This window comes from Terrapene carolina, unplaced genomic scaffold, assembly GCF_002925995.2.
Source record: "Terrapene carolina triunguis isolate 2854851 unplaced genomic scaffold, T_m_triunguis-2.0 Scaffold33911, whole genome shotgun sequence".
In the NCBI taxonomy this organism is placed as follows: Eukaryota; Metazoa; Chordata; order Testudines; family Emydidae; genus Terrapene; species Terrapene triunguis.
In genome coordinates this window covers 11,047,325-11,062,172 of record NW_020698262.1, presented here as the reverse complement: position 1 = coordinate 11,062,172, position 14,848 = coordinate 11,047,325, and the positions used below count along the sequence as shown (strand labels likewise).

Sequence of the window (14,848 nt, the reverse complement as noted above, 5' to 3'; positions counted from 1 at the left end):
CCCTCTTCTACAGGTACTTTTAGGCTGAAATATGCCCCTCCAGCTGAAAGTCTTGACTCCACAGACTGATACTTTCTCTGCCAAGAGAACACTGTAAGCCATGGAGATAAGGAATGTTAAATACAAAACTGAGAAGTCCATTGCTGTTAAGTTTTAATGAGTTTTTTAATCCAAAGGTGCTTTACTTTACTAGACTAGGTAGAAAATCTAGCTTAGGGGTGCATCAAACCCATTTTTGATCGCCAAAATTCAAGTTTAGATCTTGGGAGATGGAACTTGCCTAATACGTATCATGCGATTGATGCGCAGTGGATGGCAGGTGAAGCTGGCCAACTACATTTTCTGTTGCAAATGCAAAACAACCAACCACCCTACACACTTCTGCTGAAGAATGTTGCCATCTTTGGACCTTCTACAATGAAAAGGATAACTCCAGGGCAACTACTACAATGTGATCTGAAGTGAGAGCTGGAGGTTGAAGGTATGAGCGGCTGTGTGCCAGCCAGCCTCTGAAACCCTGGGCTAAGTAAAATGGCTACTTTTTTTCAAAAGTAATCAGGCACTAATCTCTGGGATTTTTAAGGATTGCACTACAGAAGAATGTAAAACTATTTAGGCTTCTGCACTTTTAGCAGTAGTGTCACTCCGAGACCAGTGCAAGAGGCAAAGAAGTTCCAACCTTTAAACTTTGGCACCAGCAGGCTATGCGATTTACTACACAATAAAAATCTTAAATAATTCTCTCCTTTCCCTTCCAAAAGAACACACATGGCAGTTTCAATTCCTTCTGGAAACAACCTTACTCTCACTGTCGCCATTATTACTAGATAGAAGTGGGTTACTAGCAGTGAAATGAACTTATAGTTTTCCAAGGGTCCAAGTCCCAGAGACTCCAGGGCCATAAAGGCTTCACAAAGAGGGTTTTTTTTATGTAATACATGAAACACCTTTTAAGTCCTGTTACTGTATATAGGTATCTTTCACAGAAACCTTACTACTCTGCTTTTGTAAATGAATTTTAAACCATCCTAAAAATAAACTCTGGCAGCAGAGTTAGCAAGCTGTTGCTTTACTTTATGTAATGAAACTCTGACTTGTACCCCAGGGCTTTTGCTACAGGAGTCAGAGGGGTAGAATTCAAACATGTAAAGGGTAGTAAACGTCATTATTTTAAAGACTCTGAAGGATTTACTGTCGGCCTCCTTTGTGGCAGTAGACTGCAGATTACTAATTTTGGTGTTAACTACCTAGCGTACATAATTTTGAGTTGGCAAGTTTAATTAAGAGTTAGGAGGAAGCCAAACAAAGCTCATGTTGCTGAATTGAAAAGGTCTTGTCCTGTCTTGCCCAAGGAATTCCACTCGCTGCAATGGGTGTGTCCTTTTTTTTTTTTAAATGGCCTGAAATTTAAAGTGATTCTTGTTTTCCAGATTAGAGTATGCAACTTTAATATCTCAGGCCTTGTTTACCTTGTGGGATTTTTTTACACCAGTATAGCTATACCAGTGCAAACCCGAAGGTAGATGTTCTACACCAGAATAAATAGCACTTGTATTGGTGCATCTTGCTCTGGTTTGAAAGCAAGGAAAGCCATACCAGCGCAAGACACTTTTTATGTGGGTGCAAAGCTCCTCAGGGTAGATCTGGCATTAGCTACTGAAGTGTTGGTTTAAGTAGCTAATGCAATAAATTGTCAGTCAAGATTTGAATGGCAAATGTTAGAAGTTAAATGTCTGGGCCATCTTTTAGTTCCGTTTTCTCAAAACTGTCAGCCTCACCCGAAAGCAACAACAGGCCAGGACAATATGATAAATTAGTATTGATAAAGAGGCATTGTAACATGAGATGGCAAGATACCAAACTTGTCCCAGTTTTTCTTTGGAGGTCATACAGTTTTTTGGCGTCATGGAAACCAAAGCCTGAAGTTGTGTAACATTTGGTTTCTCAAAAATAACAAGATTTCTGTTGTTTATTTCTATGCAATGAAGAAACGCCATACTTCTGTATCCTCAGCTCCGTTCACACTACACAGTATTTATAGACAGTGTTGAAACAATTGTTTGCTATGTCTGTATCTTGAGGTGGTTACATATAATGGTCTCATGAGCAACTTTCAAATCTGCAACACTAACGTGATGAGAACTGACAATGCAATTTACTTTGCCTTAATGAGCTTGAAACAATAGTACAAAAAAAATGTCATACGATATTGTGTTAAAGGGAACTTGCAGTTTTCGCTTAAAATGTTTACTACAGGATTTTGATGGTCTCTCCAGTAGCCTGGAACATGTGCTGAAAGCCAAACTTCCACATTTTTTCACTTTTTTAAAACAAAAGAATATTTTAAAATTGAACTGTATTTAAACTATTTCAACACACATGCAAGTACTAAAAGCCGTCTCTCAAACTAGCAAAAACCAATAGCAAAAAAAATTCTTGTTTTTTATACCAATTGCATTTTGTTTCATGGGCAAGGCTGGGAAGTATAGTCTTGTCTGTTTAATATTCACTACAAATCAAAAGGGTGTAACAAGGATTATTAAACTGAACTTTTATCCAGTTAGCTTCTTCAAAAATGGTTTCATTCCTGCATTCAGAATTCTTGTCTTCAAGAATGTTTCCTTTTTGTAAAGTTAAGGCTGATATTTCCTAGACTGATTAATGTGCACTTAACTATCTTTAAAAATTACCTTTTAAGTCTGATTTCAAATTCAAACTCAGAAAAGCCTGAGTAAATGGAAGGAAGTGGAGCTTAATGTAGATGTTTGAAGAGCCAGTACTGTTTATAGAGCTTTCCCTAAATCATCAACCTGAGTCGTGGCTTCTGATTTGCTAGTGTAATCTGTTACGTTTGTACCAAGAACCACCAACGTTGGTGAGCCTAAACAGAGCACTTTAATTATATAATCCATTTTAAAAGGCACATCTCTTTCCTCTCAAATTAGTCTGTCTAGAGTGACTGAAAGAACCAGCTCATAATACCATTTCTGTATGTCAAAATATGGAAAATAGACATAGCCTAAGCTTTTTTTATTCATATCTTTGCCCTTCACAAACTAGATTGCACTCTAGAATAACTGACAGTTTTTAAAATGCAAAAGAGGGACAAACTCCTTGTCATTCTCTGCTTTTAATCTCAGCACTATAGGAATGTGGAAGAGGGTCATAACTTTAAGCTTTCTTACCAGAGGGAATCTATAGTGCAATTTCACAATAGTCTTTCTGATTTTAAAGTATTGGTGATGGAAGTGTTAGGAAGAGAATGAAACCAGGATTACCAACAAACTCCTCTGACAGTAGCAGTCCAATTTGAAATTAAGCATTAGAGGTTAGTTTGTGTGTCATTAACATTTGTCAGGAGGTTCAACAAGGAAGATTCATATCAGGAAGCAGGTATTAATAGGATTCCATAGTGATATCAGGTTTCATGTTATGTGAAACTTCCTAAACTGTGTATTAAACCTGACCAGTAAAAATTCAGCCAGAAAAATATGTGAAGGACTTCCTGAAATAGTATAAACCAACCACTGTTACCTCAGCTTGAGTTTCATGTCGTTTACTGCTTGTTAGTATTGACACTAAAATTTAGTTTATGGTATTTGGCAGAGAAGCCACACTAATCCCACTCCCCCAAATGAAAATAGATTAGTTCTTGCAGTTTCACAATGGCATCAGTCCTACAGAACATGTATCAGAGGTCATTTACACTTAAAGCCATGGATTCTGGGAGTGGTCTAGAATTCCTTTGTAAATCCAGTGGGTCCTATTTTGTTGGAAGTAAATGTACTTACCACTTGCAAGATTCTAGAAAACCATATTGCTGGTTGAGGCCAAAGGTAAGTTACTACAATACTAAGGAAATACAATACAAACTCTTGGGACTTTTTAAGTTCTTACACGAGTAAAAGATGCTTTGGTACAGAAACAAAGCAAATCCTATGTTTTGAAGTGTAGTTTAACAGCTTCTCTTGGATATAATTTTTCCACTAGGAATGAAGGAAACTCCTACTCCAATTTGAGCCATTTTCCTTATTTCAGTCAATTCTAGTATTAAAAATTGTGCATGTAACTTTATAAATATTTTTAAAATAGTTTTGTAAATATTTAATATTCAGCTAATTTGATTTTGAATTGTAAATGTCAAGTATTCTGGTATTGGAATTTTTATGTTTTATTATACTTTGTTAAAGGTAAAATTGTACATTTTTAGAATGTTTTTATCTAAGTAAATTTAATGTATGGAAAATAAAAAAAAAAAGTTCAAGTCCTTACGTGCTTTTAAAAGGCTTTCTCCCTTTTCGTTTTCTCCCAACGTAAGTTGAGAACTATTTTAGAAATTCATTCAAAACAACTTTACAGTTAAAGACACCCTCAGTCTAACTACACTCATCTGCCAATGAATCAGATAGACCTTACATTGTTTGTGTGTCTATGCAACTGCTATTCTCTAATAATTAAAATTTGAGGGACAAACTTTGCCTTAGTCAAGGACAACTCTGCAAGGTACTGCTGTCCACAACTTGACACTTCACTCACTGCAGCAGACTGACTGTTGGGCTAATGAGCAGGGGGTTCTGTAATGTTTATAAACTAGGACCAAGCTATGACTTAAAGAATTACTGGTGAAAGACAAGTGGAACTGCTGAACACAGCCTTAGCCCTTAAAACCAGTATTAAAACACTGTTTTGGAAGAATGGCATTTTGTACTGTAAGCTACACAGAAACTGCTGTCTGCTTGTTGCTTTCTTGCTAGATCCATGCCTTTGAAACCCTAGTTAAGTCTCAATACCTGTTCATACACTTGCGTCTGAATTGTTTATTAAATTACTGAAGGGCTAGATTCTGCCACCCTTATGCCTGTTGTAGTACCTTACTAGTCACAGTCCCAGTAAAGTCAGTGGGGACTACTGATGGAGTAAGGGGTGTAGAATCTAACCCCAAATTAAAAACATGAGATTTCTTTAAACTTATCTGTTACTGTAAACTCAGAAAAAAAGATAAACAGTAAATCATGTTGCAGATTATAACAAGTTAGCCTTGGGATAAAAAGCTAGAGGGAAGTTTTAATTAAAATCTTGGATGAGATGGGAATAGCTGTTTTCCATGCAGAAAATATTCAAGCTATTTTATTAGTATGGTTTTGTGTGGGTAAGTTCATTGTGTCTTTGCTATGGAAAACATAATGCATCCTTCCCCACTAACAACTAAATTGCAATGGGACTGCCTTATGCTGGCCCCCTGCAAGCCTCTCCTATTTCTAACTTCTCCCTTTCTTTTGTGACAGGGCTCCTCCATTCTACAGAGTTATTTTAATATGGTTGTTCACAGTCCTAAGCATCATCATAGATTGCTAAGCCACACTGGGATCTACTGACAGACAAACCTATCATTCAACTCTGGGTACTGGAATCATACAGTGGCCCTTGACACATCTGTTTGCCCTTCTCTAGGAATGGCTGTTGCATTAAAATGAGAAGAAAGCAGTCTCTAAATTACCACTCAAGCTGTGATTGAGTCATATCAGCACTGTATTAATTAAAAAAAAAAAAAAGCAACATTTGTACAGGAATCAGTCATTGATCACACAGTAATTACAACAATGGCTGTCATGAGTTAACAGGATGGTTTTACACAAAAAACTAAACATAGGACAAGCTGCTTTTAAAGTTTACATTAAGTAAAAAACAATGAACATTTAAAAATTAAATAAGTCTTGTGAACAAGATGCATGCAGAAAGCTGTAGGTACAAATTGTACACCTTGATGTTGTACCGAGTGCCAAGATGCAGTAGTATTGCTTCGCTCCTCCCCTTCTTCCTGGTAGTAAGTTAACTCCCACTAACAGATGTAATTAATTCATACACATGATATACAAGGGTAAATCTCAGCCTGCGATACTTAACTTTACAACAACAACTCTAAAGGCAGGACACTGATCCTACTTGGAACCCTCTGCATGGGATTCATCATCATAGTAACACCACATTTTTAAACTCCACGCAGTGGGCTTCAGTGATAGAAGTTGTTCCTCAGAACTTTAAAACATCAACTCCTGAATGTGAAATGATTTTATAAAGCACTTCCCCCATCAGTTATGACATGAACAAACAACTGACAGACAATTTCGATTCATGTTTGAATCCAACGTTTTCAGTAGAACTGTGTATAAACAAAGCAGTTTGACTTTCAGCCCTGAAGAGTTCATATACAACTGCTTTGCTGAATATAGGGAGCAGCAATAAAGAACAAATTAGGCAGAATGGTGCATGGAGTAAAACTAAAGATTTTAAAGACCAAGATCACTATGGGGGCATTACCCATTTTTAGTGGCTGCATCTATCACCCAGTCACGTTTATGGAAATAATTTCTTTTAACCAAAAAACCCCATTATGCTCTGGAAAAGCAGCCCCTCAGGGTAGGAGGGACTATCCACTGAAAGCTCACATGGAGCAGCCATTTGTGTCAGTGAAACCAGAAAGCAGTGAAGATTCATAATAGATTGAAGTTTCTCTTAATGCTAACTGTCCAGGAGCTAACCTGGAATCATCTTAAAATATATACTTGCTACAATTAGAATAAAGCTGTGGGGTTTGGTATGAATAATGTCCAGGAATCTGGCATCTTATCTTATGCAGTAGCAGTACTATGAAACTATTCCCCCACCACCACTTGCCCTGACTTTCTGCAAATACTGAGGCAAATGATTCCGTAGTTGGACTAAAGATTTAATATGCACAAACTTGCACTTTAGAGCCTTACATGTTTGCTCCATGGTGGAAAACGGAAGCCTTTCCCTGAAAAGGAGCACTTTCTAGGAACAGTAAGAGGAATTAACAGAAAGATGTCACACAAACACTTTTGTTCACTACTGGAAACTGGTGCCAGTTCCTGTGTCACTGAAGTCAGTCAAGTGTTTCTTGTGCTGGCAATCTGAATGTGCAAGGTATGGTTCCATTCAGGAAGTCCAGAGACTTAAAACAAGTGTGCCTATGTGAAATATGACAGCAGGTTTTCAAAGCTAGATCTATGCTGGTCTGTACTGGCACTCAGCTGTTTAATATTCACAAACAAGGCAAAGTAAGAGGAGGACACCTGCTAAAGCAAGACTATGCTAAGGTACTGAGAGGTGACATCCCTTTCTTTTTCCTGGGGTGGGGATAGGGGGTAGAAGGTAAAACCAAAATCCTAGGCTAGAAGCCACTTGAATGGTTTACACAGAAGATTGGACTCCAAAAGTTTCCTGAGAGGCATATACCATGTACAGGAATCCATCTTCATCCTTTTCGCTTTCATACACCTCTGATATGGGGGTTGACACGCTCACCATGCTGTGTCCATTCACCAGTAAGAAGAAAGCCTGAGTGGAATTCAGCTGCAGGCGGCGTCTGTTAAAGAAAGAGGAGGAAAGTGCCATGGTAATGGAACTGTGTGTTACCCCAGTATTGTCTAACAAAGGCTCATTTCGGACATGTCCACTTGCTGTGTTAGTGAGCGACGTGCTGGTGCACACTATACGCCTGTGGGAATTCTGTGCATCCACGGACACACAGAAATCATCTGTCTTGCATAAAAAAATTGGTATTTTCCCGCATAAAACACATTTTGCTGCAGTTCTGCCTTTTACCCATCAGAGACTACTGTGGTGCCGGAACAGCCAGCTGCATTCATGCCACTGTTCAGGCGCCACAGAGGCCTCTGGTGGGCAAAAGGCAAAATTGCAGCACTTAGACAAAATGTATTTTATGTGGGAAAATTCAAAATGCTATGCCCAGTGCAAACCTTCCCACCCACATCCAAAACCCTCCAGATTCACGCCTAGGCTCCTTCCCTCTCACTCAGCTGTTCTGGTACTCGACTCCCCAAAGCCTTTGCACTGCTTCTGACCGGAAATACATTGTAATTTAAATGAATTACACAAAGTTCTGTATTAATATGCCTAGTAAGGAATTTATCAATAAAAAATTACCAGAACTTTTTTTTTGTCTGTATTGTTACAGACATACTTGCTAACAGATATTTTGAAATAAATTACCAAAATAATTGTAACTGGCATTATATTATTGTGTTACTTTGACAAATTCTGCATATTGTACTTTCGAATATTGTGTGCTGAATTTTTTAGCGCAGAATTCCCCCAGGAGTAACACTAACTGTCCTTGCAGACCTACTGGCATGCACTAAAAATTTCCTAGTGAGCATAACGTAATCTTGTAAGCAGCACTACACATCAGGCATGCCAGAAACAGTCAGTGTGTGCTAGCACTGTTAGTGTGCCAGAGAACTTACATCCAAGGTGTTTTGCACTAACACACCATGTAGACAAACCCTGAAATAGAGGCTGAGGCTATGTCTACACTACCGCGATAAGTCAACCCACACTACGCAACTCCAGCTACAGTCCACATACCTTATGTAGAGTTACAGCGGGGTCTATGCCGTGGGGGGTCAACGGGAGAAAATCTCCTGTCGACTTATCTTACTCTTCTTGTCGGGGGTAGAGTACATGGGTCGGCTGGAGAGCAATCTGCAGTCGATTTGGCGGGTCTTTACTAGACCCGCTAAATCGACCGCCGGTGGATCGATCTTAGAGTGTCGATCCCTGCCGTAGTGTAGACCTGCCCGTAGTCTCTTGTACAGGGCCTACATGGGAAAGTTTGCCAGGTACACCAGTGGGGTTATAACAGCATAGTTATACTGCTACAAACCTGCCTGTGTAGACACTTATTCCAGTATAAAAGTGCCATTTTCAGCTTAGCTTGTCACTTAGGAAGGGGGTTAAACTAAACTGAAAAGCGGCACTCTGACACTCGGAAGTGTCTACATAGAGGTTACAGAATAACTATAATTATACCAAAAGAACCACAATGTTCTATGTAGACAAGGCCCAAAAGACTTTTGTATTTAGGCTTAGTTAAGGAACCTCTCACTGTAATGGTATGAAACTGAGGCCCAGATTCATGCAATGACCTGACCTGAACCCCCATGGGTAGCTGGCAGGGTGTTCTCCATTAGGGCCCTAGACCTTTGGAACTCACTTCCTTATCATGTCTTCAATGTGCACGCTAAGGCCCACCTTGCCCCTTGCCTGTGGGGAGACAGGTGTTTTCAGAGAGCTGATGGGGTAAACCCCCTGGCACTGTGTACTGTTAGCTTCTATTGTATTTGTTGTCCTTTGATTATCCATTTGATAGCGGGAACTGAAGATCAGTTTAGTATATTTTTAAAGATTGTCAAGAGTGCTCAAGGCAGTTGCCAGGGGTTCTTATTGTAGTTGGTAAAAATCCAAAAGTGTAGAAATTGCTCATTTACTGAAATCACGTATCTGCAAGCATGAGATTAGAACTGTTTATCTGCATGCGCAGTTTGGAAAAGTCAGGCCCTAGAGCCTTCAAAGCTGTGGAATAGGAAAGCCAGGTTAGCCACCGACAGAATGAAGGATGGAATTATGACTTTTACAAGCACTTGGAGAATCCAGGCTCAGCCTAACCTTAGGAGCTTTTCATTTCATATTCCCTGGAAAGCACCCTGACATTTTTAAACAAGTTGGCCTTTACAAGGGTACAGAGGAGGGGCCCAAACAGCCTTCTGTGGAACCATCAGTAAGGCTAAGATTTTGGCACAAAGATCAGTGTTCATGGTCATTGTGAATCTGAATAAGTCTGTGCCCCCTGCAGCTCCTGTGGCCTCCAGGTGTTACAACCTGGCATACATGGTTGCAGCGCTGCTCAGGTTTGATGCATCCAGCGCTCCAATGCCAATCAAATTTGGTCCTCTGCCTCCATTGCAATGCCTGGAGTGTGGAGCCAGGCTCAGCCTTGTGGGACAGGAACCACTGCTGCAGAGTTAGCTCACTCTCCAGCCCCTCCCCACCCTTTGTGACATATCCTCGTTTTCCCCCACACCTCTGCCGTGACGTGCATTACAATTTTCTGTGGAAAAAAACCCATAGCTTTGCCCATAAACATGAGGACTGAAGCAAGAAAAACGTGCTTATTCTTAAGACTCTGGGCTTTGGAGTACACAGCCTTCTGCACTGGAGCAGATCCATGCAGGACTAAAGGGAGGAGAAATGGGGAGCTTGAAAAGGAATTAATGGGTTGTCATTCTGTTCCTGCAGGAGGATGGCGCTGAGGAGTCAGACTGCCTTCCACAGCAGGCAGCAGCACATAAATATTCGTTCTGCTGCTCTACGTCGCTGAGGCCAGAGCTGCTTCCTGCCAGCTCTGCTCTTGGCTCTAGCAGCTGCAGAGCTCTCAACAGAAGATTCCTTTGCTCTACTGTGCTGTAGCTAAAAGAAGAGCCAGCTTGAGCTCAGATTCTAACCACTCAGGGTACAAAAGGTTTACTGAATGTAGTAGCCAATAGACAGCACAGGACGACGTTCCCGCAGAGTGGCTACAGTTTGGTATGTGCAAAAGCGCATGGGTAAGACCAAGACCAATTGTACAAAGTCAATTATGGGCACTGAAGTCCAGCACAAAAATGGACAAAAAGACTGAGTAGCAGGAAGACCTTTCAGCTAAGGCCTTGTCTACTCAAGGACACAAGAAAATTAATCTAAATTAACTGTGTGTGAATTTAAAATGGATTAGTTAAACAGCCTTAAATCCATGTGTGGATGCTCTTATTTAGAATTAAGGTGGCTTTAATTTGTTTTCTCTTAATTCACTTCCAAACTGAATTAAAGTAAACCAATACAGAAGTTATTTTGGTTTTTCTTAATTCACTTCTATATTGGTCTACCTCCATTTGGAAGTGAATAAAGAGAAATCAAATTAAAGCCATCTTAATTCTGAATCCACACAGGGATTTAATACACTTTAGGTGTGAATGTAAAATAGATTAGTTAAGTGTTATTTTGGATTAAGTTGTCCTGTGTGTCTCTGTGTAGACAAGTCCTACTGCTAAAGTATGATCTTAATTAAAAAGTCTTTTAAACTGCTCCAAAATACTTTGGGCCCCTAATTCTGAAGTCAGTTCCCACTTTTAGTAGTTCTTATGTAAGAATCTGGATTAGGCTAAGACATTAACAATCCCATAAGGGGGATTTTTACAGTGACATATGGGGAGGGTCTCTATTTTACTATTTGTCCCAAAGACAACTCTAAAAGAAGTAGCTCACATCTACAGTTCAGCCAGAGAAACAGCCACTCTATTCTTTAGAACAGTATTTCTCAAACAGGGGTCCATGGACCCCAGGGGTCACCAACAGTACTCCAGGGGGTTCGCTGGTCCTGCTGATCTATTACTCCACCTCCCTCAACTCCTCCCCCTCCCTCTATCTCCTGGAGGCTACTGAAGCCAAACTGGAAGCTTTTAGGTGCTAAAAGTCAGGCAGCACAGCGGGGCTAAGGCAGGCTCCCTGCCTGCCTTGGCTCTGTGCCGCTCCCAGAAGCGGCCGGCACATCCGGGGGAGGGGGGGAAGAGGGAGGTTAGGGAGAGAAACCGGGGGTCTCTGCGCACTGCCCCCGCCCCAAGAGCCGACTCTGCAGCTCCCATTGGCTGGAAACTGTGGCCAATGGGAGATGCAGGGGCAGTGCGCAGTGACCCCCGCCCCACCTAGAAGCCGCTGCCAGAGAGATGTGTCGGTCGTTTTCGGGAGCTGCCCGAGGTAAGCACTGCCTGGCCAGAGCCTGCACCCCTCCCTTACCCCAACCCAATCCCCTGCCCCAGCCTGGTGAAAGTGAGTGAGGATGGGGGAGAGCAAGCGACAGAGGGAGGGTGGAGCGAGCAGGGAGCGGGAAGGGGTGGGGTGGGAGCTGAGCGAGGGAGCTTGGGGGTGCCCCGAAAAGATTTAAAATGGGGGTCCTCGGGTTGCTAAGGTTTGAGAACTACTGCTTTAGAACATTAGTGAAGCAACAAACTAAACTCAAATGGTGAATGATACCCAACACTGATGACTACTTATTACCTCTAATCAAATATTCCCTGCTTTAAGATAGGGAACTGTACATGGATCTCCTCTGCTGCATAGTAATACCTTATGATACAATGTAACATATTAAGGTATTTTTTTTTCTTCTAACTTCACCTTTGACTTTCCTCTGAAGCAACGCAAAGCAAAAGTATTACAATACTCAGCCACAGTCTCAGTAAGAAGCATGGATCAAACCACCACGGTTTATGAATCTGTATTATGGAATTCAACATTTTCACTTAGGGCTTGTCCACACACAAGTTGCGCTGCTTTAGTTAGACCCAACATACTTAAAGTGCTTTGGCCCCCTAGTCTGGATGCAGCGATAGCGGTAGAGAGATGCTTTATGGCAGTATAGTTATATTCTCAAATGCAAAAGGGAAACCATACTGGTAAAACTGCATCTTCACCAGCGGTTGTACTGGTATAGCAATTTGGATAAAAAATTTACACCCCTAACTAATAGTTATACTGGTACAAAAAAACTGTATAGTTTGTTTAAAGGGTGTCACAGGTGGTTGGCCCCTTAACGTGGAGCCTGGGCCCAGTCTGCTCATTACAGACTTCAAGGAGAAGAAGCTAGTAACGTAGTAGGGGGAAAAATAAGTGGGTAAACTAACATAAACTCCTTTTTCCTCAAGTATGAAAGGGGTAAACTCTGTTTACCCTCCTTTCTCCTTGACAACACTATTGGAACCAGCCATCTCAGCACACCTGTAAGCAGTTAATTAACATCACCTAGGCAGTTAATTAATGAGTGCCTAGGCCTGATAAAAGGCTACCAGCGCTCAGTTGGAGGGAAGTAGTGCTAGAAAGAAGAACTACCCAAAACTCTAGGAGGAGGATGACCTTTTAACCTTGCCAAGTGGACAAATGAAAGCAGTAAGTAAAAAGAGACTATCTGAGAAGCTGACAAGGGCTACAGCTGGCTTGAATTGTAACCCTACTCCAAGGGGAGAGCTGTGGATGCCTTATCAGATGTACTTGACTTTATTCTGCATGCTAATCCAGCTCCAGGAGACATGCTAGGGACTCCTGAAGTTGAGCGAACATACTTGTTGGCATTAACCCCAGGGCTGAAGGGTTGGACTTCAGTGTACAAATGGGTGGGGTGGTGGAGAGAGGGTTGTGGGATCTTAACTCTTGCCCCCCCCCCCCCCCCCCCCCCCGAAAAAAACTGGGACATCCTGTCCTCCCTCCCCGGGGTTGAGTAAGTGACTGAAAGACCCAAAGCAGGAGAGAGAGGACAGCAGGGCCATGCTGTGCCACAAGGGGGCAAGCTTGAGGTCATTGTCCTATCACAGTTATCCAAAGCATTCACTAGCTAGCAGATGAACACTGAACTATGACTTTATTTTGATCCACCATGTACTCAACCCTTAACATACCTGATAATTTTGATTAGTTCGCTCATGTTGACATGATCTGGTACCAGGAACTTAGTTTTATCCAGAACTGGAAGCTGCTTCTCACCCTTGTATCTTTCAATTATCACCTGGAAGGAAAAAAGCTCTGAAGTAGCAGTTATAAGGCAGTGCAGGGGCTTGTCTCTGCTTATTTTATAACTAAACATTCAAGAGTAGAACATACTGAAGAACTGTGTCAGTCAGTAGCTGTTTTACTTTAGGTGGGGCAGTTCCACCATAGCCTAATTGTAGATAATTACGTTCCTGTTCAGTCCCTTCTACTCTGTTCACACGTTTAAACATAGGTCTTGTTATGTTAGTATTTTTCTTGTCTAGTGGCAGAGAGGACCTTTGCTCAATCAGAAGGAAGAATGGAACTAGTCTGGTTATAGCGAAATCAATGCAGTGCAGGAATAGTTATCCACACAAGCTATTTCTGTTTCCATTTTGTTTTAAGTGGTAAACCAGCTCTGTTGTATAACAGTCTTCTGGGCTATTTTCTAGTAAAGTGCAAGAACAGTGGAAAGTGGGGAATTTTTTTGTTTGTTTTTAAACCACTTGGTAGAAGAATTTTAACTGGCTATGTCATCAGTTTTCAGCACTGGGAAACAGCTGAGAGCAAAGACCTCAAACTAAGTTATACCCTAATTAAATCACTGCTGTTGCTTTCAGAGAAATGAGGTGCCTCCCACACTTTACTAACACCCCCTAAAGATCATTTTACACCATGACAGGGAGGAAAGGCAATTTTCAAGCAAAGAATGGTAAATTAAAAAATAATTATTAGCACCACTTTATCTTTGCTGGCATAGCTTCCTTTTGATTTTAAACTAGGATGGCGGTCTTTTAAAGGCAAGATCAAGGCTACCCATACAATGGAACTCAGAATTTACCACCCGTACGGTAGCCTGGACAGGAGTCCTGACTCACCTGAGTTACTACTGAGCAAGTCTAGAGAACATGGTAGCTCTGCCACCACTGATGGAGCTGCATCCATAGCAGTAAGAGTCAAAAAATAAAGACTAAGTCTAGTTTAGAGAGGCAGTTTGGACCATCAGCCAAAGTGAGATGGAGTTGGCAGGACCTGTGGCTAACAGATGCTCCCAGCTATGGGTCACCTTTCCTGTGTAGACAGAATGCAAGTGGGTGGCTCAGGAGTAGGAGTCAGGCTTTCAGAAGAAGCACTCCCACCAGGCACCAGAAAGCTCTAGATAGAAGGTTTCAGAGTAGCAGCCGTGCCACTAGTACTCCTGTTCTTTTTGCTAGATAGAAGGGTTTTTTGTTTGGGGGGTTTTTTTTGTTTGTTTTTTTTTAAGAAGATAGGCATTGGCATATTTTGGCAGCATGGATTCTTAGATGTAATTCAAATCAAAGCATAATTTAGCCCTTGTTCTTTAGGGTTACACTCCTGACAGGAGTTACTGAGTACTCTTCTATTAGAAAAACAGGTCTTCCGTTTTTGCATCTAAAGAGCTGCACCTAGGACTCTCACTGGACTCAGTCTGAGGTGTTCTGTTACAATT

At 41.2% G+C, this 14,848-nt stretch overlaps 2 protein-coding genes across 2 annotated transcripts in view; one reads left to right on the top strand and one right to left on the bottom strand.

Moving 5' to 3' along the window:
* LOC113409593 (zinc finger CCHC domain-containing protein 14-like) overlaps positions 1-209 on the top strand; it is an 85,695-nt gene extending 85,486 nt beyond the window's left edge. The window contains exon 13 of the mRNA XM_026663705.1: positions 14-209. Coding sequence (XP_026519490.1) covers positions 14-69 — 56 coding nt within the window. The 3' untranslated portion in view covers positions 70-209. The remainder of the gene's footprint in view (positions 1-13) is intronic.
* A 5,136-nt stretch (positions 210-5,345) lies between these two features.
* The window catches only part of LOC112104679 (microtubule-associated proteins 1A/1B light chain 3B), a 20,801-nt gene continuing 11,298 nt past the window's right edge, over positions 5,346-14,848 (bottom strand). Inside the window, exons 2-3 of the mRNA XM_026663721.2 lie at positions 13,308-13,414; positions 5,346-7,387 (exon numbers count right to left, since the gene is read on the bottom strand). Coding sequence (XP_026519506.2) covers positions 7,213-7,387; positions 13,308-13,414 — 282 coding nt within the window. The 3' untranslated portion in view covers positions 5,346-7,212. The remainder of the gene's footprint in view (positions 7,388-13,307; positions 13,415-14,848) is intronic.